This window comes from Apium graveolens, chromosome 6, assembly GCF_009905375.1.
Source record: "Apium graveolens cultivar Ventura chromosome 6, ASM990537v1, whole genome shotgun sequence".
NCBI lineage: Eukaryota > Viridiplantae > Streptophyta > Magnoliopsida > Apiales > Apiaceae > Apium > Apium graveolens.
Window position 1 is genome coordinate 235,461,140 of NC_133652.1, and position 21,811 is coordinate 235,482,950.

At 38.9% G+C, this 21,811-nt stretch overlaps 1 protein-coding gene and 2 non-coding genes across 5 annotated transcripts; 2 read left to right on the plus strand and 1 right to left on the minus strand.

Annotated features, from left to right (window-relative positions):
• The first annotated feature begins 2,383 nt into the window (after nucleotides 1–2,383).
• On the plus strand, nucleotides 2,384–2,490 carry LOC141669167 (small nucleolar RNA R71). The gene has a single exon (XR_012553457.1). It is a non-coding gene; the product is annotated as a small nucleolar RNA R71 (small nucleolar RNA).
• Nucleotides 2,491–12,362: 9,872 nt separating this feature from the next.
• LOC141669279 (small nucleolar RNA R71) lies at nucleotides 12,363–12,469 on the plus strand. Its single transcript, XR_012553566.1, has one exon. It is a non-coding gene; the product is annotated as a small nucleolar RNA R71 (small nucleolar RNA).
• Nucleotides 12,470–19,480: 7,011 nt separating this feature from the next.
• LOC141664028 (sister chromatid cohesion protein SCC2-like) lies at nucleotides 19,481–21,568 on the minus strand. 3 transcript variants are annotated; one of them, XM_074469890.1, is made up of 5 exons: nucleotides 21,259–21,568; nucleotides 20,467–20,892; nucleotides 20,094–20,304; nucleotides 19,966–20,016; nucleotides 19,481–19,843 (listed from the first exon to the last, which is right to left on the minus strand). In XM_074469890.1, the coding sequence occupies exons 2-5, from the start codon at nucleotides 20,544–20,546 to the stop codon at nucleotides 19,685–19,687; spliced, it is 501 nt and encodes a 166-aa protein (XP_074325991.1). In that variant the 5' UTR covers nucleotides 20,547–20,892; nucleotides 21,259–21,568; the 3' UTR covers nucleotides 19,481–19,684. The 3 variants fall into 3 exon arrangements, 2 of the variants coding, with proteins under 2 accessions (XP_074325991.1, XP_074325992.1); XM_074469891.1 differs by having other exon boundaries at nucleotides 21,236–21,568; XR_012551793.1 differs by having other exon boundaries at nucleotides 19,481–20,016; nucleotides 20,433–20,892.
• Between the last annotated feature and the right edge of the window lie 243 nt (nucleotides 21,569–21,811).

The window sequence follows — 21,811 nt, forward strand, 5'->3', positions numbered from 1 at the left end:
AATAGCCATCCAAAAGATAGTAGTACTATTGACCAGCCAATCTATCAAGCATCTGGTCAATGAAAGGAAAATGAAAGCGATCCTTCCTAGTGGCCTTGTTCAGCTTCCTGAAGTCCATGCAAACTCTCCACCCTGTGACTGTTCGTGTAGGAATAAGCTCATTCTTCTCATTTTCTACCACAGTAATTCCACATTTCTTTGGCATACATTGAACTGGGCTCACCCATGAACTGTCAAAAATAGGATAGATGATCCCTGCATCTAGCTACTTAAGAATTTCCTTCTTCACTACTTCCTTCATGATCGGATTAAGTCTTCTTTGCTGCTCAACCGTAGGCTTGCTACCTTCCTCTAGAAAAATTTTATGCATGCAATAAGAAGGGTTGATTCCCTTGATATTTGTTATAGTCCAACCAATTTCCGATTTGAACTCTCTTAGAATCCTCAGAAGCTTTTTCTCGTAACTACCTGAAAGGTCAGATGCAATAATAACAGGCAAAGTAGATGCATACCTAAAAACACATACCTCAAATGCTCCGGTAGAGGCTTAAGCTCAAGAGTGGGAGCTTCCTCAATAGATGGCTTGAGGCGTTCAGGATCTTTGTTCAATTCCTCCATTCCAAGAGATTCAAAAGGCATATCAATCTTCCTCTTCCAGGGAGAAGCATTCAAATATTATAACTATTCTTCACCTTTGTCATCTTCACTATCTGAATTTCCCAATAAGGCTTTTTCTAAGGCATCGGTCCTTAGCAATTGATCAAGTTCTGAAGTAACCACAGAATCGACCAACTCCATATTTAAGCACTCCTTATTTTCTGTAGGGAAATTCATAGCATTGAACACATTAAAAGTTACATTCTGATCCAGCACTCGCTTTGTGAGATCACATTTCTACACATCTATCAAGATTCGGCTAGTCGCCAAGAAAGGTCTTCCCAAAATTATGGGAATCTTCTTATCCTCCTCGAAATCAAGAATGACGAAATCAGCAGGGAAGATGAGTTTTTCAACCTTGACCAAGACATCCTCCACAATACCTCACGGATATGTAATAGAATGGTCCGCCAATTGCAAGGTCATATAAGTTGGTTTTGGATCGGGTAAGTCCAACTGGTTGAAGATTGACAAAGGCATCAGATTGATGCTAGCTCCCAAGTCACATAAGCATCTGTCAAAAGACACTTTTCCAATAGTACACGGAATAGTGAAGCTTCCTGGATCCTTAAGCTTTGGAGGAAACTTCTGTTGCAGCACAGCACTGTATTCCTCCGTGAGAGAGACTGTCTCTAAATCATCTAGCTTCACTTTTCGAGAGAGAATACCTTTCATAAACTTTGCGTAACTAGGAATTTGCTCAAGAGCCTCAGCGAAAGGTATGTTGATATGAAGCTTCTTGAACACCTTCAGAAACTTCTCAAATTGCTTGTCCAACTTTTTCTTCTACAGCCGCTTAGGAAAAGGCGGTGGAGGATAGATCTATTTCTCCTCTGTATTACCCTCAGGAGGAGTGTACTGAACAGTAGTCTTCCTTGGTTCCACTTCTACTTCCTGCTGCTCTACTTCTTTCTTAGTCCCAACTTCTTCAGTCAACACTTGAGTTTGTTCGGGATTCGCAACCTTTCCAGACCTCAAAGTGATTGCCTTTACCTGCTCCTTAGCTTCCCTCTTTCTTGGCATTTCAGTGTCACTAGGTAGTGTACCAGGCTGATGATTTAGCAAGGCATTGGCAATTTGCCCAATTTGATTTTCCAAGGTCTTGATAGAAACAACTTGACTCTTGCACATAAGCTTCAACTCCTCTAATTTAGACTTTTCATTAGCTTGTTGCAACTGAAGTTGCTGTCTTGGTGCATAATGCAGTTACTGAAAACAAGGGGGTTGTACCGCTTAACTGGATAGTGCTGATAAGGCTGTTGAACTGCATTCTGAGCGTTGCTCTAACTGAAATTAGGATGATTACAGTTGTTGGGATGATAAGTGGCTGGCACAGGTTGCTGCGAACGCTGAAAGTTGCTCACGAACTGAGCTGATTCACTAGAAATTACACACTGATCAGTCTTATGGGCACCAGCACAAATCTCACAGATACTAGTAATTTGATAAACCCCATAATTAGCCAAAGTGTCCACCTTCATCGTCAAAGCCTTAAGTTGGGCAGTTATAGCAGTTGCTGCATCCAATTCCAGAATTCCTTCTACTTTTCCCTGAGTCAGTCTCTAGGAAGGATTCTGGTACTCATTAGTAGCCATTAGTTCAATCAAATTATAAGCTTCATCATAGTTCTTAGCCCACAAGACACCTCCTGATGCTGCATCAAGCATGGGTCTAGAAGTAGCACCTCAATCCATAATAGAAATAGTTAATAATCATCCAATCAGGCATGCCATGGTATGGGAACTTCCTTAGCATCTCCTTATATCGATCCCAAGCCTCACACAGAGATTCTCCAGTTTGTTGAGCAAACTGGGTAAGAGCATTCCTGATTGCAGCAGTCTTCTCCATAGGGAAGAATTTAGTGAGAAACTTTTGAGCAAGATCTTCCCAAGTGGTGATAGACCCTGCTGGTAGAGAATGTAATCAGCACTTAGCTTTGTCCCTCAGAGAGAATGGGAAGAGTCGTAGCTTGATAGCATCTTCAGTCACATCATTGAACTTGAAAGTGTCGCAGATCTCGATGAAATCCCTGATGTGCATGTCGGGGTCTTCAGTAGGAAAACCCCCAAACTGAACTGAGTTTTGTATCATCTGAATCGTGTTTGACTTGATCTCAAAAGTGTTAGCCCTGATGGCTGGTCTGATGATGCTTGACTGCATGTCATTGATCTTAGGCTGAGAATAGTCCATCAAAGCCTTAGGATTTTCTGCTTGATCACCCATCTCTACTAAAACTGGTTCCTCGACTGTCTCTTCGTCTTTTACCTTCTTTTCTTCTTTAAAAACTTCCTTTTGAACCACCACAACTTCTTCCTCGGCTTTATCCAGTGTTCTCTTACGAGTACGCGAACGCGTATGCATACACCCTCGCTAGAGTACCTGAAATAAGACAAGGAAACAAATAAGTAACAATGTCCGAATCAATGAACTTTAACGACTACTGATGGAAAACACATAAACTAAAAATTAACACTGCAGTCCCCGGCAGCGGCGCCAAAAACTTGTTAGTCGTTAAACACACGCTAATAATACACGCAAGTATACGCGTTCGCAAGTAGTATAAGATGTAAATCAGATTCGTTCCCATAGAGACTGGCTTGGCTAACTAATTAATTTATGCACTTAAGCAACAATGTATGGTTATTATTCAATGCTAAAATGATAACAAATTGAGGTTGTTTATAACTAAGAATTAAACTAACAATTATAACTAAGGAAATAAGATTGAGTGAATTAATATATATGACAAACATGGGATTCTAACTTCATTAAATACTTCATTCAATAGCCTTTTCATTCTTAACCTTAGCATGTAATGGTGATGACACTAATCAGATAACACGAAAATGATAAAAGCCAACTTTCGTTGCACGAATCATACTACCAGACATCCATAAAAGAGATAGAAGATGAATAGAGACCATTTATATTGAGACCCTATATGGGTATAGAATTTGACAACATAACGGTTTAAGCACAAGTTATCTATCTCGATTACATAGGGCAAGTAAGATGGTTAAAATTACATACTAATCATGCATAACAAATACATGAACCTATGCTAGCATGGCAAGTTCTAAATCCTTAAATTCACTTTGGCTTCATTAAGAATTAACACACTATCTTATAAGTTCGCGACACTCATAAGACGAATACGCCCAACCAATACTAGGTTATCATACAATCACCAAACACTAAGGCATCAAAACAAATTAACTAAAGAAATCCATAAATAAATCTGCTAGAACCCCACGATAATGATTAGCCCATAATCGGACTCATCATCAACATGGGTTCTGATGAAAGCATGGTATAATAAATATAGTCTTTATAACGAATAATCAAACAAAGTTAACACAAGAGTATAAGTTTAACAAAAAAAGAAACGAGCATCCAAGATTACACTCAAAACAAAGATTCACAAGAATAAACTAGATCGTCTTCGCCTTTGTTGAATTGTGCTATAGGTCTCTTGTCATCTTCTCCTTAGCTCTGATATGTCTCTCACTTGATATATTATGAAAAACGACCTAAAGTTGTTTATATAGCATCCCCATGTAATGTAGAAGTCTTTCTCTCAAAAGCCAAGTAGAAACAGGATTCTGCTATCTCGACACAGTGCAGCCGTGTGCTTGATCAGCGCGGGCGCGCTGGCTCTCTGATGTTTGGGCGCGACCGCGCGCTTGATCAGCGCGGGCGCGCTGAGCTTCTGCCAGAACTTTGACTTCTTCTTTCTCTTGCATATTTGAGCCGGTCTTTGCGAGCTTTATTACTTGGACACCATTCTAACACCATATTAACATCAAATCAATGCTAATTTACCTGATTTTCAGATTAATGCCTGAAATGCAAAAATACTAGAAAACACATTAAAACACCAATAACTTGAGTACAAATACACAAATTCAAAGCTTTACGGTGTGTAATAAAGTGTCATAAATGCCACTCAACATACCCCCAAACTTGAATCGATACTTGTCCTCAAGCATAAATAGACTTAAAAAATAAGAAATAAAATGCATGAATGCAACGATCCCCATAGAATAACTAAACCAATCAACAAGCAATACCTCAGCAAACACAGTTATTCATATAAAGATCTACCAAGCCTCATAAATTAATCTACAACCCAAAGACGTTCGTGTGTGCAACTGCTTATAGATATACTATCGCACCTAGATCAACAATCATGCCTACTTATCAAAGCAATCACAAGTTTATAAATAAAATAAAAGTTAGACTCAAAATAACTTATAACACTTCAATTCTTATATCAGAGTTTAACATGGATTCACGCTTTTATTTACAACAAAACAACACAAATATGCTTATTTGACCGTTCAATGAGTGAGGTCCACAAAAGACTAATACAATAGTACCCATGTAGCGAGCGTTAGGTTAGCGGATCCCAGACTTTAAAAGCCTTAGGTCACTAGGCACAAAGTCCCCTAATAACTTAATAACTCGAGTACTAAAGAGCCCACTCGTGATCAATTATACATAACACTTTTTTTTATTTTTTAAAGTTTTTTCTTTCTTTTTTTCTTTTTTTTTCAAATTTCTGAACAAGTGTGTTTCGCTCCATCTCGCTCAACCCTAAACTACTCATATAAATATGAGATGGCTACTAGCCATTTGACACCTAGCCACAATAACTAGCAATAAAATCCAATTTTCTCCAATTTTTTAAATCTCCATGCTAATTTATTATTAAGAGAATATCCTAAATTCTAAATATAAACAAGCGATTAAACCTCGACAAACAAATAAACCATAACCATGATCTAGCACTCTAGAAACCTATAAGACTTAGTGAAATACAATTGTGTCTAGCATGCAAATTAATTCGATAAGACTTAACATCACTAAATACGACATCACTACACTAGCATCAATATCCCAGATTAATCAGAAAAATCATCTAAGGGATCATGTTATTATGCAAATGCATGCAACTTTATGAACAAATTATCATAAAAACTACCAAAAATAAAAAACTACTACATGGCAAAATATGCAAAACTATATGCACTAAACTATCATGAATATGCAAACTAAATGCGACTCACACAAACATATTCCTTTAACTACTACCCCCAAACTTAAAATATTCAATGTCCTCAGTGAAGGTAATAGTAAGGAATCAGGCATACCTACTGTGAATCAGAATCATCACCCTCAACGGGTGGAGTGCCAGGTGTGTCAGGAGGCGGATACTTGGAATCCTCACAAAATACTGGCCACTGGATGTCAACACCGGTGGCTCTAAAAGCTGCCCCAAGTGCCTGGGTGAGATCATGTGTAAACTGACTATGGATGTCGTGCATCGCATCCATCCTCCTCGTTAGACGCCTATACTGCGTCGAACTCAAACCAACTCCAACATCTGCTCCAGCCTCCTCATGTTGTTGCTGCGACGAACCAGCCTCCTCTCCTAACTGAGCTCTCCAAGCTGCTTCACGGGCCTGCGAAGAACCTCCCGCAATAGTCTGATCCATGGGAACACCACCTGGAAGATGAGTATATGAATAACCAAGCCCCTTAGGATCGGGCTTCCCTCCATACCACTCATGCATGCTCAACAATATAGAATGTCGATAGGAGCACTGGGAAGCCGCAGCTGCTCATGTGCGGGCCAATGAACACCAACTGCCACGCACAGCTTCGTCACTACGGACGTATAAGGTATAGCACCTGTGGTACCTCCTCGCAAGAACCTCAAAATCCCCTGATAAATAACCATCCCAAATCAATGTAATCGCCCTAAAGAATACCCCATAGCAGACGAGCACGCTCCACAGTAATCTCATGCATATGCGAAGATGGCATGATGTTAGCACAAATAAACGAGTTTCAAGCCCGTGCAAACCTGTTCATGCACAACGGTGAGAACGTGGAGTAATCACTAGTGCCCCTCTTGAACTTTCAGTGAGTTTTAGGCGCACACAGAGTCGCAACGATCAGATCCAAGTCGAAGTCCTCGGGAGTCTTATCGTTCTAAGTGTCCTGATCGGGCTTCTTCACAGGCTGCTCAATCACCCTCCTAATGGCATCAGCATTGTACTTTACAGTCATCCCCCTAACCATCGCGAAGCCATTCTTCTCCGCCTTAGCGTTAACATAAAACTCCCGCACAACACTCATGGGCACAGCATCGGGAGCCTCACAAAAAGGAACCCAACCCATCTCAAGAATCATCTCCAACAGCTTACCATCCTTTCCTGATGGCAGAAAAGCTCGCTCCTTAGCAATAGGCTTCGAGAGAAGCCTCGTGTACTCCTCTTCAGCCTCAAAGGTAGAAAACCTTGGCCTCACACCACCCACAAATGAAGAATCGGTGGTGATGCTGCCAACTTGCGTTCTTTGTCTCTTGGGTGCCATTGAGATTGAATAAGAGAGAACAAAAACTAAGTGTTTGAGAGAGATTTGTTTTTGAGAATTTGTGAAGTGGTGGAGAAGTTTGTGTATAAGTGTGTGTATTTATAGGTGATGAGATGAGAATTAGATATGGAATAGATGTGGGAATTGATTATGGGAATCGTAGAAATAATGGGTTTGATTTGGAGAGGGAAATTTGGGATGTGGAAGAGTATAATTCGGTTTGAAATTGATTTTATAGTTAAAATTCCGAAATTCCCTTAAAAACTATTGTCTTTATTTTTTTTCGGACGAGACCCGGCGCGGGCGCGTGTTCGGACATCGCGGGCGCGCTCACCTTCTGGAAAACCAGTGCGGCCGAACGCTAGATCAGCGCGAGCGTGCTTACCTTCTGGAAAAACAGCGCGGCCGCGCGTTGGATCAGCGCGGCCGTGCGCCGGATCAGCACGGGCGCGCTTGGTTACTGAAGTTGGCCCTAAATTTTTTTCTTTTTCTGATTTTTTTTATGTTTTTCTCCTTTTTTCTTGCTTCCTTTAACTACTAATGTACAAACTTGGGTTGCCTCCCAAGAAGCGCTTCTTTTACATCGCTAGCTCAACGTAGAACCTTGAGCTCAAACGGACAATAGAACGGCACTAACCACCTCGCGGTTTGCCGTGTCACCATAGTAATGCTTAAACCTCTGACTATTTACCTTGAATGCTTGGCCCGGATCACTTTCAAAAATTTCCACCGCTCCATGCGGAAACACAATTTTGATTAAAGGGCCCTGACCACCTTGACTTCAACTTTCCAGGAAAAAGACGGAGACGAGAGTTGAACAAAAGAACTTGTTGCCCCGGCATAAATAATTTGAGCACTAGACCCAGATCATGCCACCTCTTGACTTTCTCCTTGTATATTTTGTTGTTCTCATAAGCTTGAATTCGAAACTCGTCGAGTTCATTCAATTGAAACATCCTCTTCTTTCCAGCTTCATCCAAGTTAAGATTCAATTTCTTCAAAGCCCAATATGCCTTATGCTCAAGCTCCACAGGAAAATGACACCCCTTACCATAAACAACCTGAAACGGCAACATTCCCAATGGAGTCTTATATGTTGTTCTATACGCCCAAACAGGTTCATCAAGCTTCAAAGACCAATCTTTCCTTGATGGACACATAACTTTCTCTAAAATGCGCTTGACCTCTCTATTAGACACCTCAGCTTGACCATTTGTCTGAGGATAATAAGCCGTAGCAATGCGATGATTCACATTATACCTTTTCATCGTAGCAGTAAACTTGCGATTACAAAAATGCGACCCCTCATCACTGATTATGACTCTTGGAGTTCCAAACCTTGTGAATATCTGCTTGTGAAAAAAATTAAGCACCACTTTCGCATCGTTCGTTGGCAACGCTTTAACTTCAACCCATTTTGACACATAATCAACTGCCAACAAGATGTACTGATTGTTACAAGATGAGACAAATTTCCCCATGAAGTCAATTCCCCAAACATCGAAGACCTCACCCTTGAGAAGCACATTAAGAGGCATCTCGTCCCTCCTAGACATATTATTCACACGTTGACATCGATCACATTTCAAAACGAATTGATGAGCATCTTTAAACAAGGTTGGAAAAAAGAAACCTGCTTGTAGAATACGAGCTGCTGTCTTTTCTCCACCATAATGTCCTTCATAAGCCGTTGAGTGGAAATCTCACAAGATCCCCCCGTTTCGCTGTAAGGAATACATCTCATGATGATTTGGTCAGCTCCTTGTCAAAAAAGAACGGTTCATCCCATATATACCACTTTACTTCATTTAGAAACTTCTTCCTTTGAGCATAAGATAAGTCGGGAGGCATGATATTACTCACAAGGTAGTGCACAATGTCTTCAATCCACGGTTCTTCTTCTTGCACTCCAAACAGCTGCTCGTCGGGAAAAGACTCATTTATCAATGTCTTATCCAATAAAGTAGCCTTAGGGTTCTCTAAACGCGAGAGATGATCAGCGACTTGATTTCCAGTCCCCTTTATGTCCTTGATCTCTAGTTCAAATTCTTGAAGCAAAAGAACCCATCTAAGCAATCTAAGCTTCGAGTCCTTCTTTGAGAAGAGATAACGAATTGTAGCGTGATCGGTGAAAACTGTCACCTTAGTCCCAAGTAGATAAGATCAAAATTTCTCAAAACCATAGATAATAGCCAAAAGTTCTTTATCCGTAGTAGTGTAATTCAGTTGAGCACCAGTTAGGGTCTTGCTAGCATAGTAGACCATATTAAATATGTTGTTCTTCCTTTTCCCAAGAACTACTCCAACTGCATAGTCACTTACATCGCACATCATCTCAAAAGGTTCATTCCAATCAGGTTTAGTTATGACAGATGCTGTGATTAAACTCTTCTTCAATGTCTCAAAAGCTGCAAGGCACTCGTCAAACTTGAAAGGGATATCCTTCTCTAGCAAACTACACAATGGCTTCGAAATCTTAGAGAAGTCTTTGATGAAACGCCTATAGAAACCATCATGGCCGAGAAAACTGCGAATTCCTTTAACACAAATAGGTGGAGGAAGATTCTCAATGACCCCCACTTTGGCTTTGTCCACCTCAAGACCTTTACTAGAAACCTTATGCCAGAGAATAATGCCATGTTGCACCTAAAGTGACATTTCTCCCAATTGAGAACCAGATTGGTCTCAACACACCTCTTGAGAACGTGTTCAAGATTTTACAAGCATTCATCAAAAGAATCGCCAAATAGAGAGAAGTCGTCCATGAACACCTCCACATTCTGGCCAATCATATCAGAAAAGATGGCCATCATACATCTCTGAAATGTGGCTGGTGCACCACACAGGCCTAAGAAACTCGTCTGAAGGCGAAAGTACCAAATTGACAAGTGAAGGTAGTCTTCTCCTGATCTTCTAGAGCGATACAAATCTGATTGTAACCCGAATAGCCATCCAGAAGACAGTAGTACTCATGACCAGCCAATCTATCGAGCATCTAGTCAATGAAGGGAAAAGGGAAGTGATCCTTCCTAGTGGCCTTGTTCAGCTTCTGATAATTCATGCAAACTCTCCACCCCGTGACTGTTTGTGTAGGAATAAGCTCATTCTTCTCATTTGCTACCACAGTAATTCCACCTTTCTTTGGTACACATTGAACTGGGCTCACCCATGAACTGTCAAAAATAGGATAGATCATCCATGCATCTAGCCACTTAAGAATTTCCTTCTTCACTACTTCCTTCATGATCGGATTAAGTCTTCTTTGCTGCTCGACCGTAGGCTTGCTACCTTCCTCTAGTAAAATTTTATGTATGCAATAAGAAGGGTTGATTCCCTTGATATCTGTTATAGTCCAACCAATTGCCGATTTAAACTTTCTCAGAATCCTCAAAAGCTTTTTCTCGTAACTACCTGAAAGGTCAGATGTAATAATAACAGGAAAAGTAGATGCATCACCTAAAAACACATACCTCAAATGCTCAGGTAGAGGCTTAAGCTCAAGAGTGGGAGCTTCCTCAATAGTTGGCTTGAGGCGTTTAGGAGCTTTATTCAATTCCTCCATTCCAAGAGATTCAAAAGGCATATCAATCTTCCTCTTCCAGGGAGAATCATTCAAATATTGTAATTGTTCTTCACCTTTGTCATCTTCAATATCAGAATTTCCCAATAAGGCTTTTTTAAGGCATCGGTCCTTAGCAATTGATCAAGTTTTGAAGTAACCACAGAATCGACCAACTCCATCTTTAAGCACTCCTCATTTTCTGTAGGGAATTTCACAGCATTGAACACATTAAAAGTTATATCCTGATTTAGCACTCGCATTGTGAACTCACCCTTCTGCACATCTATCAAGATTCGGCCAGTCGCCAAGAAAGGTCTTCCCAAAATTATGGGAATCTTCTTATCCTCCTCGAAATCAAGAATGACGAAATCAGCAGGGAAGATGAGTTTATCAACCTTGACCAAGACATCCTCCACAATAACTCGCGAATATGTAATAGAACGGTCGGCCAATTGCAAGGTCATATAAGTTGGTTTTGGATCGGGTAAGTCCAACTGGTTGAAGATTGACAAAGGCATCAAATTGATGCTAGCTCCCAAGTCATATAAGCATCTGTCAAAAGACATTTTTCCAATAGTACATGGAATAGTGAAGCTTCCTGGATCCTTAAGCTTTGGAGGTAACTTTGGTTGCAGCACAACACTGCATTCCTCCGTGAGAGAGACTGTCTCTAAATCATCTAGCTTCACTTTCCGAGAGAGAATACCTTTCATAAACTTTGCGTAACTAGGCATCTGCTCAAGAGCCTCAGTGAAAGGTATGTTGATATGAAGTTTCTTGAACACCTCCAGAAACTTCTCAAATTACTTGTCCAGCTTTACCTTTTGTAGCCGCTTAGGAAAAGGCGGTGGAGGATAGATCGGTTTCTCCTCTGTATTACCCTCAGGAGGAGTGTGCTCAACAGTAGTTTTCCTTGTTTCCACTTCTACTTCCTGTTGCTCTACTTCTTTCTCAGTCCCAGCTTCTTCAGTCAAAACTTGAGTTTGTTCGGGATTCACAACCTTTCCAGACCTGAAAGTGATTGCATTTACCTGCTCCTTAGCTTCCCTCTTTCCTGGCATTTCAGTGTCACTAGGTAGTGTACCGGGCTAACGATTTAGCAAGGCATTGGCAATTTTCCCAATTTGATTTTCCAAGGTCTTGATAGAAACAGCTTGACTCTTGCACATAACCTTCAACTCCTCTAATTCAGACTTTTCATTAGCTTGTTACAGCTGAAGTTGCTGTCTTGGTGCATAATGCGGTTGCTAAAAATAAGGGGGTTGTACTCTTTAGCTAGATACTGCTGATAAGGCTGTTGAACCGCATTATGAGCGTTGCTCCAATTGAAATTAGGATGATTGCGGTTGTTGGGATGATAAGTGGCTGGCACAGGTTACTGCGAACGCTGAAAGTTACTCATGAACTGAGCTGATTCACTGGAAATTGCACACTGATCAGTCTCATGGGCACCAGCATAAAGCTCACAGACACTAGCGATTTAATTAACCCCATAATTAGCCAAAGTGTCCACTTTCATCGTCAAAGCCTTAAGTTGGGCAGCTATAGTAGTTGCTGCATCCACTCTAGAATTCCTTCTACTTTTCCCTGAGTCAGTCTCTGGGAAGGATTCTGGTACTCATTGGCAGCCATCTGTTCAATCAATTCATAAGCTTCATCGTAGTTCTTAGCCCACAAGGCTCCTCCTGATGCTGCATCAAGCATGGGTCTAGAAGTAGCACCCAATCCATTATAGAAACAGTTAATAATCATCCAATCAGGCATGCCATGGTATGGGCACTTTCTTAGCATCTCCTTATATCGATCCCAAGCCTTACACAGAGATTCTCCCATTTGCTGAGCAAACTGGGTAAGAGCATTCCTGATTGCAGCAATCTTCGCCGTAGGGAAGAATTTAGTGAGAAACTTTTGAGCAAGATCTTTCCAAGTGGTGATAGACCCTTTTGTAGAGAATGTAACCAACACTTAGCTTTTTCCCTCAGAGAGAATGGGAAGAGTCGCAACTTGATAGCACCTTCAGTCACATCATTGAACTTGAAAGTGTCGCAGATTTTGATGAAATCCCTAATGTGCATGTTGGGGTCTTCAGTAGGAGAACCCCCAAACTGAACTGAGTTCTGTATCATCTAAATTGTGCTTGACTTGATCTCAAAAGTGTTAGCCCTAATGGCTGGTCTGATGATGCTTGACTGCATGTCATTGATCTTAGGCTGAGAATAGTCCATCAAAGCCTTAGGATTTTCTGCTTGATCACCCATCTCTACTAAAACTGGTTCCTCGACTTTCTCTTCTTCTTCTACCTTCTTTTCTTCTTCAAAAACTTCCTTTCGAACCACCACAACTTCTTCCTCGGCTTTATCCAGTGTTCTCTTACGAGTACGTGAACGCGTATGCATACACCCTTGCTAGAGTACCTGAAATAAGAAAAGGAAACAAATAAGTAATAATGTCCGAGTCAATGACCTTTAACGACCACTGATGGAAAACACATAAACTAAAAATTAACACTGCAGTCCCCGACAGCGGCGCCAAAAACTTGTTAGTTGCTAAACACGCGCTAATAATACACGCAAGTATACGCATTCGCAAGTAGTATAAGATGTAAATCAGATTCATTCCCACAGAGACTGGCTTGGCTAACTAATTAATTTATGCACTTAAGCAACAATGTATGGTTATTATTCAATGCTAAGACGATAACAAATTGAGGTTGTTTATAACTAAGAATTAAACTAACAATTATAACTAAGGGAATAAGATTGAGTGAATTAATATATATGATAAACATGGGATTCTAACTTCATTAAATACTTTATTCAATAGCCTTTTCGTTCTTAACCTTAGCATGTAATGGTGATGACACTAATCCGATAACACGAAAATGATAAACGCCAACTTTCGTTGCACGAATATCATACTACCAGACATCCACAAAAGAGATAGAAGCTGAATAGACACCAATTATATTGAGACCCTATATGTCTATAGAATTTGACAACATAACGGTTTAGGCACAAGTTATCTATCTTGATTACATAGGGCAAGTAAGATGGTTAAAATTACCTACTAATCATGCATAACAAATACATGAACCTATGCTAGCATGACAAGTTCTAAATCCTTAAATTCACTTTCGCTTCATTAAGAATTAACACACTATCTTATAAGTTCGCGATATAAGTTCGCGACGCTCATAAGACAAATACGCCCAACCAATACTAGGTTATCATACAATTACCACACACTAAGGCATCGAAAAAAATTAACTAAAGAAATCTATAAATAAATCCGCTAGAACCCCACGATAATGATTAGCCCATAATCGGTTTCTAAGCTTGCTATGGATGGTTATAATATTTGTTCGGATCGTAATGTTTCTATTATGATTAATAAACAAATTATATGTTCTCGTACATTGCAAGACAATTTATATATAATTAATTCTAGTCAACCTGCACTGTAACTACAATATAGGGAATTGAAAAACACATCTTCTACCTCTACTAACAGAAATGAACCTTCTAATTTGAAACACACATATCTTTGGCACTTGAGATTGGGTTATATTAACTTGAAGAGGATTTAAAGACTGGTAGTAGACGGGCCTTTAAGCTCATTGGAAGTGGAGCCATTTCCAGTTTGTGAAACCTGCTTGGAAGGTGACTAATAGGTTTTTCAAGGCAAAGGGGAATAGAGCCAAAGATGTGTTAGAATTATTTCACACTGATTTATGTGGACCCATGAATATCCACATAAGAGGTGGTTATGAGTATTTCATCACATTCATTGACGATTATTCTAGATATGGGTATGTTTATTTGTTACGCCGTAAGTCTGAGTGTTTTGAGAAGTTCAAAGAGTACAAAGCTAAAACAGAGAAGTGACTTAATATCAAATCACTATAATCAGATCATGGTGGCGAATAATTTGTTGGAGAATTTAGGGAATATTTATCAGAAAATGGGTAAGAATCACAGTTAACTGCACCAGGCACACCCTATCAAAACGGTGTAGCAGAGAGAAGGAACATGACTATTTTAGAGAGTCTTAGATCAATGATGAGTTATTCGGATTAACCCAAGTCATTTTGAGGACATGCCTTATAAATAACAGCTTATCTTCTGAACCTAGTACCTTCTAAATCGATTCCTAAAATCTCCTTAGATTGTGGACCGAGGACAAACCGAGTCTAAGACATATTTAGATATGGGGTTGTCCAGCACATGTGCTGAACAAGAACGCGACTAAGTTAGAATGTTGTACAGAAGTAAGGCTGTTTGTAGGCTACCACATGGGAATGAAAGGTTATTTATTTTATAGTCTGAAGAATCGGGATGTCATTGTTAGCACCGGTGCTAGATTCTTAGATCAAGACTATATAATGAATCACAAACCCATGAGTAGTGTCGTTTTGGAGGAACTAGTGGGAGGGACTGATAATACCCAGAAACCTATAGTACAAGTAGAATAACCACAACAAAATGAACAACCTGTCACTAATACCGCACCAGTGCCTCATCGTAGTGGGAGGGTTGTTCAACAGCCTGATAGATTCATATTTTTAGGAGAGTCTTCGGACTTGGTCTCTGGTAAACATGATGATGATCCCCTGATATACGAAGATGCAATGCAAGAAAAAGATGCAGATCTTTGGCAAAAGGCAATGGAATCTGAGATGGAATCAATGTATTCTAATCAGGTCTGGGAGCTCGTGGAACCACCCAAAGGTATAAAACCTATTGGATGTAAGTGGATCTACAAGAAAAAAGAGGGGATTAGATAAAAAGGTGAAAGCCTGGAAAGCAAGACTTATTGCGAAAGGGTATACTCAGAAAGAAGGTATCAATTATGAGGAAACCTTTTCTCCAGTTGTCATGCTTGAGTCAATCTGTATTCTTTTATCTATAGCAGCTCATCTTGATTATGAGATTTGGCAAATGGATGTCAAGATAACTTTCCTTAATGGAAGTCTTGAAGAAACCATCTATATGCAGCAACCAGAGGGATTCATTAAGGAAGGCCAAGAGCATCTTGTATGTAAGCTGAAGAGGTCTATTTATGGACTTAAACAAGCTTCTAGGTATTAGAACATTCATTTTGATTAGGAAGTCCAGTCATATGGATTTGATCAAAGTCCAAGTGAAGCATGCGTGTATAAGAGATGTGACGGAAATATGGTGGCTTTTCTAGTGCTATATGTTGATGACATTTTACTCATTGGAAACAATGTTAAGATGTTGTCTTCAATAAACGCATGGTTGTTGAAACAATTTGAAATGAAGGACTTGAGTGAAGCAGCATACATCCTTGGGATCAAAGTTATAAGGGGTCGTAAGAAAATAATGTTGGCTTTATCTCAGGAGCCCTACATAGATGACGTATTAGCTCATTTTAACATGCAGGACTCTAAAAAGGGTAATTTACCTTTCAGACATGGAGTTTCTCTATCAAAGAGTCAGTGCCCTTTGACACATAAGGAGATAGAGAACATGAAGGAAGTTCTTTATGCTTCATCAGGTAGAAGCTTAATGTATGCTATGTTATGTACGAGGCATGCTATCTGTTTTTCCGTGGCAATGGTTAGCCGATACCAGTAAAACCCAGGATAGGAACATTGGAGTGTAGTAAAAACAATACTCAAGTACCTGCGTAGGACTAAGGAGTATATGCTACTTTACAAGTCCTCAGATTTTTTGCCTCTGGGATATACCGATTCAGATTTCCAGCCAAATAAAGATAAGAGAATGTCCACCTCGAAATATTTTTTTACTTTGGGAGGTGGAGCCGTAATATGGAGGAGTGTGAAGAAGAAATGCATTGTAGACTCAACCATGGAAGCCGAGTATGTGGCAGCCTCTGAGGCAGCCAAAGAGGCTATATGGTTCCGAAACTTCTTGCTGGATTTGGATGTAGTTCCTAATTTGCCACGACAAATCATGATTTATTGTGATAATACTGGTGCTGTTGCAAATATCATGGAGCCACGGGCCCATAAGGCAGCAAAACACATAGAGCGTAAGTATCACCTCTCACGGCAGTTCGTTAAGCGAGGTGATATTATTGTGGCTGATATAGCATCAAAGGATAACCGGGAAGATCCTTTCACAAAGAGCTTACCAACTAAGGCTTTTCAGGAGCACGTGGAAGCGATATGATTCAGATACTTGGTCACATAGTTATATAGTTGGTATTGGATTGCTTGTAACAAACATTGATATACTCAAAGAATAGCTTGGGTATAAGTGGGAGATTGTTAGGGTTTATACTGAACTATTCGTTTGAAGTATCTACTATTATAATAATCATTTGAGAATCTTGAATGCATGTTTTCATATTGTCTGTATATTATATATTGTAGACAATCTAGTATCAAATGGGATAGCAGAAGAATAGATTGTCAAACTCCTTATATAATATAATAAAGGTTCACAGTCTAAGTGGTGTTAGACAAACCACTGGAACGGCTGAAGTATTATTTAAGAATAGTATATCTTGACTATTGAATAAAACTTGTATACCTTTGTATATATTGAACATGATCAAAATAGTAGAATAATTGTTTCTTTTATTCTGACAATAAAGAAGAACTAAGATTCTATGATATTAATATTGCTTAGGTTCTTAATCCGAATATAGTGATTGATACTTGTATTTAATGCACATGCCTTAATTTATACATTAAGTAATTTATTTTAAATTGTGAATTATGTATTGGGCAATGATATTATATACAGAGTGGGATATTAACTATAAAGGGAAACTGTGTCCGAAAAATATATTTGGGTGATGATGTCCTCTTGAAAGCTCATAAAGATAATTATATTTTAGTCTTGCAGACAAATTTTTTCTTGCATAATTATAAGGTTGAGTGGATGATTAAGGATAAAAGATATTGATTATATTAATTGTCAGAAATTAATTTACTTAATGGACATGCGATATCTTAAACATGGGGAATTTAATAAGCAATTAATATGGGAGCCGAATTAAATGATTAATTTACAGAATTAGGAAAGGTAGTACAAATATTAATTTTTTAGTGGATTGAATTAAATTTTTAATGACATTGGGCGTGACCCATAATGTCATTGGAAGGCCCGACCTAATGGTCCTTGATCCCTACTATAGCCTATAAATATTCTCATTCTCCTAAAGCTAGGGAAAGACACATAAAACAAAATCAAATCATAAGGGGTGAGAAAGGCAGCCGTTTTTCTCAAGGTGCTAGCTAGGGTTCTAGATTTTCGGAGCTTTAAGGAGAGGCACACCTTGGGAGATCGAAACCCACACTTCGTCCAAGAATAATCAGGGTATATAGTAGAAGACGTGGACTTGAATCGCTTGCGTCGTAGCGATTAAGGTTAATATTCTGTTCATACTCTTTTAGATATATCATAAAACGCTGGGCCAAGATTCTATTGTTCCAACAGAGATGGGTCTTGTAGGAAGCTAAATGAGGGTTGAGAATATCAAGTTTTTAATCATAACCTCCAAAATGGAAATTAACAGAGAATGAAGAAGTCGGTGCTTCAGAGATTGAATTCATTATTTGGTGGACCAGATGAGGAGTGTATTGCTCTCGGTTTGGATAACATCACATATACAGATTTTTTTCTTGCCTCAATATATATATATTTTTTTGTGGACAAGATTGGAAGCCTTGGCATTGAAACATGATTATCCTTTCTAAGGCTCTCGCCCTGGTAAAACTAGATTTAAGGGTTGAAAAAGATAGTTACTGCGGTATTATACCGCAATACGGGGGGGGGTAAAAATGTAATTTGTGCGTACTGCGCTATTATACCGCAGTATGGGGAAAAATTTAAATTAGGACTGTTGGATGGATCATTCAACAATTGGGAAATCATTTGTTACGAAAATTGTCCCTGGTAAATGGTTGCCAAGGACCAGGTTTTCGAGTTACCTTTGACCCCTAAGGTAACATTCCTTTTGCCCTGCTGCAACCTTGAATTTTGTGTTACAATAGGTTTCAAAGGTAACACCAATATATGTCTATAGTATCACAGTATACATGTTACCTTTACACTTAGAATTTGTAAAAAAAAATGGGCCCCACATGTAAGGCCACACTGGGCCCCACATGTGGGTCACCAAATCATTATAACAATATTTTTCCTACTATAACAGTTTTTTAATAATTTGTATTATATTATACTAATTTGTTTGTAATATTGAAGTACCTAATCTAACATATTTCTAAAAAAAAATTGACATGATTTGTTTGTAAATTGAACATGCCATAAACCTGTTTTTCATACAAGTCAATAAAATAAACAATTCAAACCACCAAACTTCAAATCACTACAAACCCCCGCCAAATACTACATGATTAAATAGACAGAGTTTAAGCGAAAATTTCATCTGCGCTCTTGGGTGTCATCTGCAGCTTGTCTTGGTCTTGCAACAGTTTTTCTTTATCCAGTTTCTCGAGTTCCTTTTGTACATCTCAGTAAATATATTAGGCTCTTCTATAATTGCCATCTCTCCCTCCAGCAACCAGAAGCCCATATAGATCAATACTGAAAAAAGTAAAGTGGTCATCCAAATGCACATAACAAAAGCTACTATTAAAATCTTTGCCTGGACATTAATATAATCAAAAAGGAAAAACTTTGCGTGGACATTATTAAAATCAGAAAAGAATGATATCTATTGACAACCATTTAGAGAATTTCAAAATCTCAACAAATGCGGAATATTTCCGATGTCTGTAAAGATCTGTTGAACATCACAAGTATGCACAAAATCGAAGGAGACAGGAACTTAGACTCTTATGCATCAAATAATCCTACCAATCGAGAAGCATGAGACAATTATCCACATCAGAAGAAAGACACTCATAGTATGCCCAATCAACATATTATGGACGCAACTGATACAATCAAACTAATAAGTAGTTCCTGAGAAAATATATTGATGTATAGATGTAACTACAAACGGTAAAGATTTCTTACAATGTATTAAGCACCATTCATCAACCCATTACCAGAAAGGGTAGCACCAAGATTCGAAGAAATATCCTTAATACATGTCATAACAAGTAAATATCCCAGATATTCTACTTTACTGACTATCAACAAATTCAGCTACAAGATTATCAACAAATTCAGTTATAGATACTTCTCTAACAGATATAGATGAATCACAGAACCTGTCTTCAACTGCTGAATGGACATGCTTATCACGCAAAACTTCTGGATCAGCTTCAACAATAATACTAACCTGCTCTCACGAAATAAGGGAAGCAAGTACATTAAATTTCTTGCAAAAAATAGTAAATAATACTATAACAAGTGGTCTGGTAATGCTTAAAGGGACTAGAAAGTTGGGTACACTCTACTTACAGCTCTTAATGCCTTGGCACAAATCACCGGAGAGTTCTCCCTTAAACTTGCCTGAAGTCAAGTAAACAGTACATATTAGCAGGAATATAATCTACTGGTAATCAAGATGCAACAAAAAATAAACTGACCAGAAGCATTTGAAGAATTTTATCAAACCCTCTGGAGAAAGAATTGTTTTGACCCATGGCTAAAGTCATCTTTTTTACTGAATTCCTTTTCAATACAGAAGAAACAGTCTTGCATTCTCGCACAAGTGCTCTTGATTTCAGTCGAGCAAGAAAGAAGAATAACTTTTGTTGGAAAGTCAGGTCGTCTTTGTACCACAAGCAAAGATAAAACCTGCACATTAAAAATCAGCATGTTCAGCAAAAATAGTCAACCGGGCTCAGAATCCTGGAGGTGTTTTGTTTTAATAAAAAACTAATTTGTTAATGTGCGAAAAAACAGGTCTTGGCATAAGAATATACTGGAAAATATTAAGGTCCCGCTAAAAATGCCCACCATCGGGTAATGAGGTGCATATCAACTGAAGCACCAGCATCCTGGAGATAATTCAGAAGCATCTGCTGAACAATCTCCATCTTGGTAGGGGTTTCGAAGCTTTGGTATTCCTTTTGCCATCAGTCTTGTACTGTGATTTACAATATGACTGTAACGCAAGAAGTTGGTCCATGCAAGCACGAAACTGACAGTCCCAACTGCCGATGGATATTTCATCTTCTCTTAATCCCACACAGTCTACATGAAATAATCTCCGACAGCCTTGGCATACAACCAAAGACTTCCCGGTCTTTGCACCCAAGCAAACAGAACATGCATCTTTCGGATAGCTCTGACTCATATCATCATTCATAAACTCTTTCACAATCCAAAAATTTTCCCTCCTATATAGAACAGCATCCTGTTTCAACCTGGCGGCAACTGTACCTAGGAGTTCAATTGTCATCGAACGAGCAGCAATATCCTTGGATTATAGACATATAATTACACAGAGTCGGCACATTGAATTTTAGTACTAATTACAGTCAAGCAAACCTCAATATCATATCAAGAACTTGCACAATATGCAAAACATAAAATAAGTCAACAAGGGTTTCAGTAACCAAATATGAGATCAGGTATGGCCATAGAAAGATTAACATATCTTGTGCCAAACAAATATCGCATAACTAACGACATTTGATCCAATTCAATCACAAAAATAAAAGCAACAATACGGCCGGCAGCATCAACACATCAATTCAAATCTACACACACAATATATATATACCTGGACCATCAATAACACTTAACTGATTCTTAATAACAGCTGGAAGTGGAAGATGTCGTCGCCGTTTAACGACCAGTGACCGGTGGTTTAGCGGCGGAGATGTCGTCGCCGTTTGCTGAAACTTCAGTAGGAGCCATTAGATCTTCGCGAATTGAAAATTGGTTAAAAAAATTAGATCGATTTCTACGGCTTTGTGTTTTGTGTTTTGTGGTTGTGCTTCATACGCACAACACAGCTCTAAATCAATATCACAAAAACCTCTATAATAACACAAAATCAGAGAGAGACAGAGAGGGGTAGTACCTTAAAGTAGAATTTGTCCCCAATTCCAATTAAAAATCATAACTCGGATCTATGAGATTTTGCTAATCTAATCATCAATCCGTGAATTAGTGTTTTAGGATGATTCAACTCCTAGTTCAATTGGAAGCTGAGAGAGAGTGTGTGGGAGAACCACAGAGAGAAAGAGATGTTTAGAATTAGAGGGTGTAAAATTTTGACAAAAAACTGCGGCTTCTCCAAAAAACTGCCGCCTTCTCAAAAAATTTGAGCCTACTTTAGCCCACCTGATGGAGA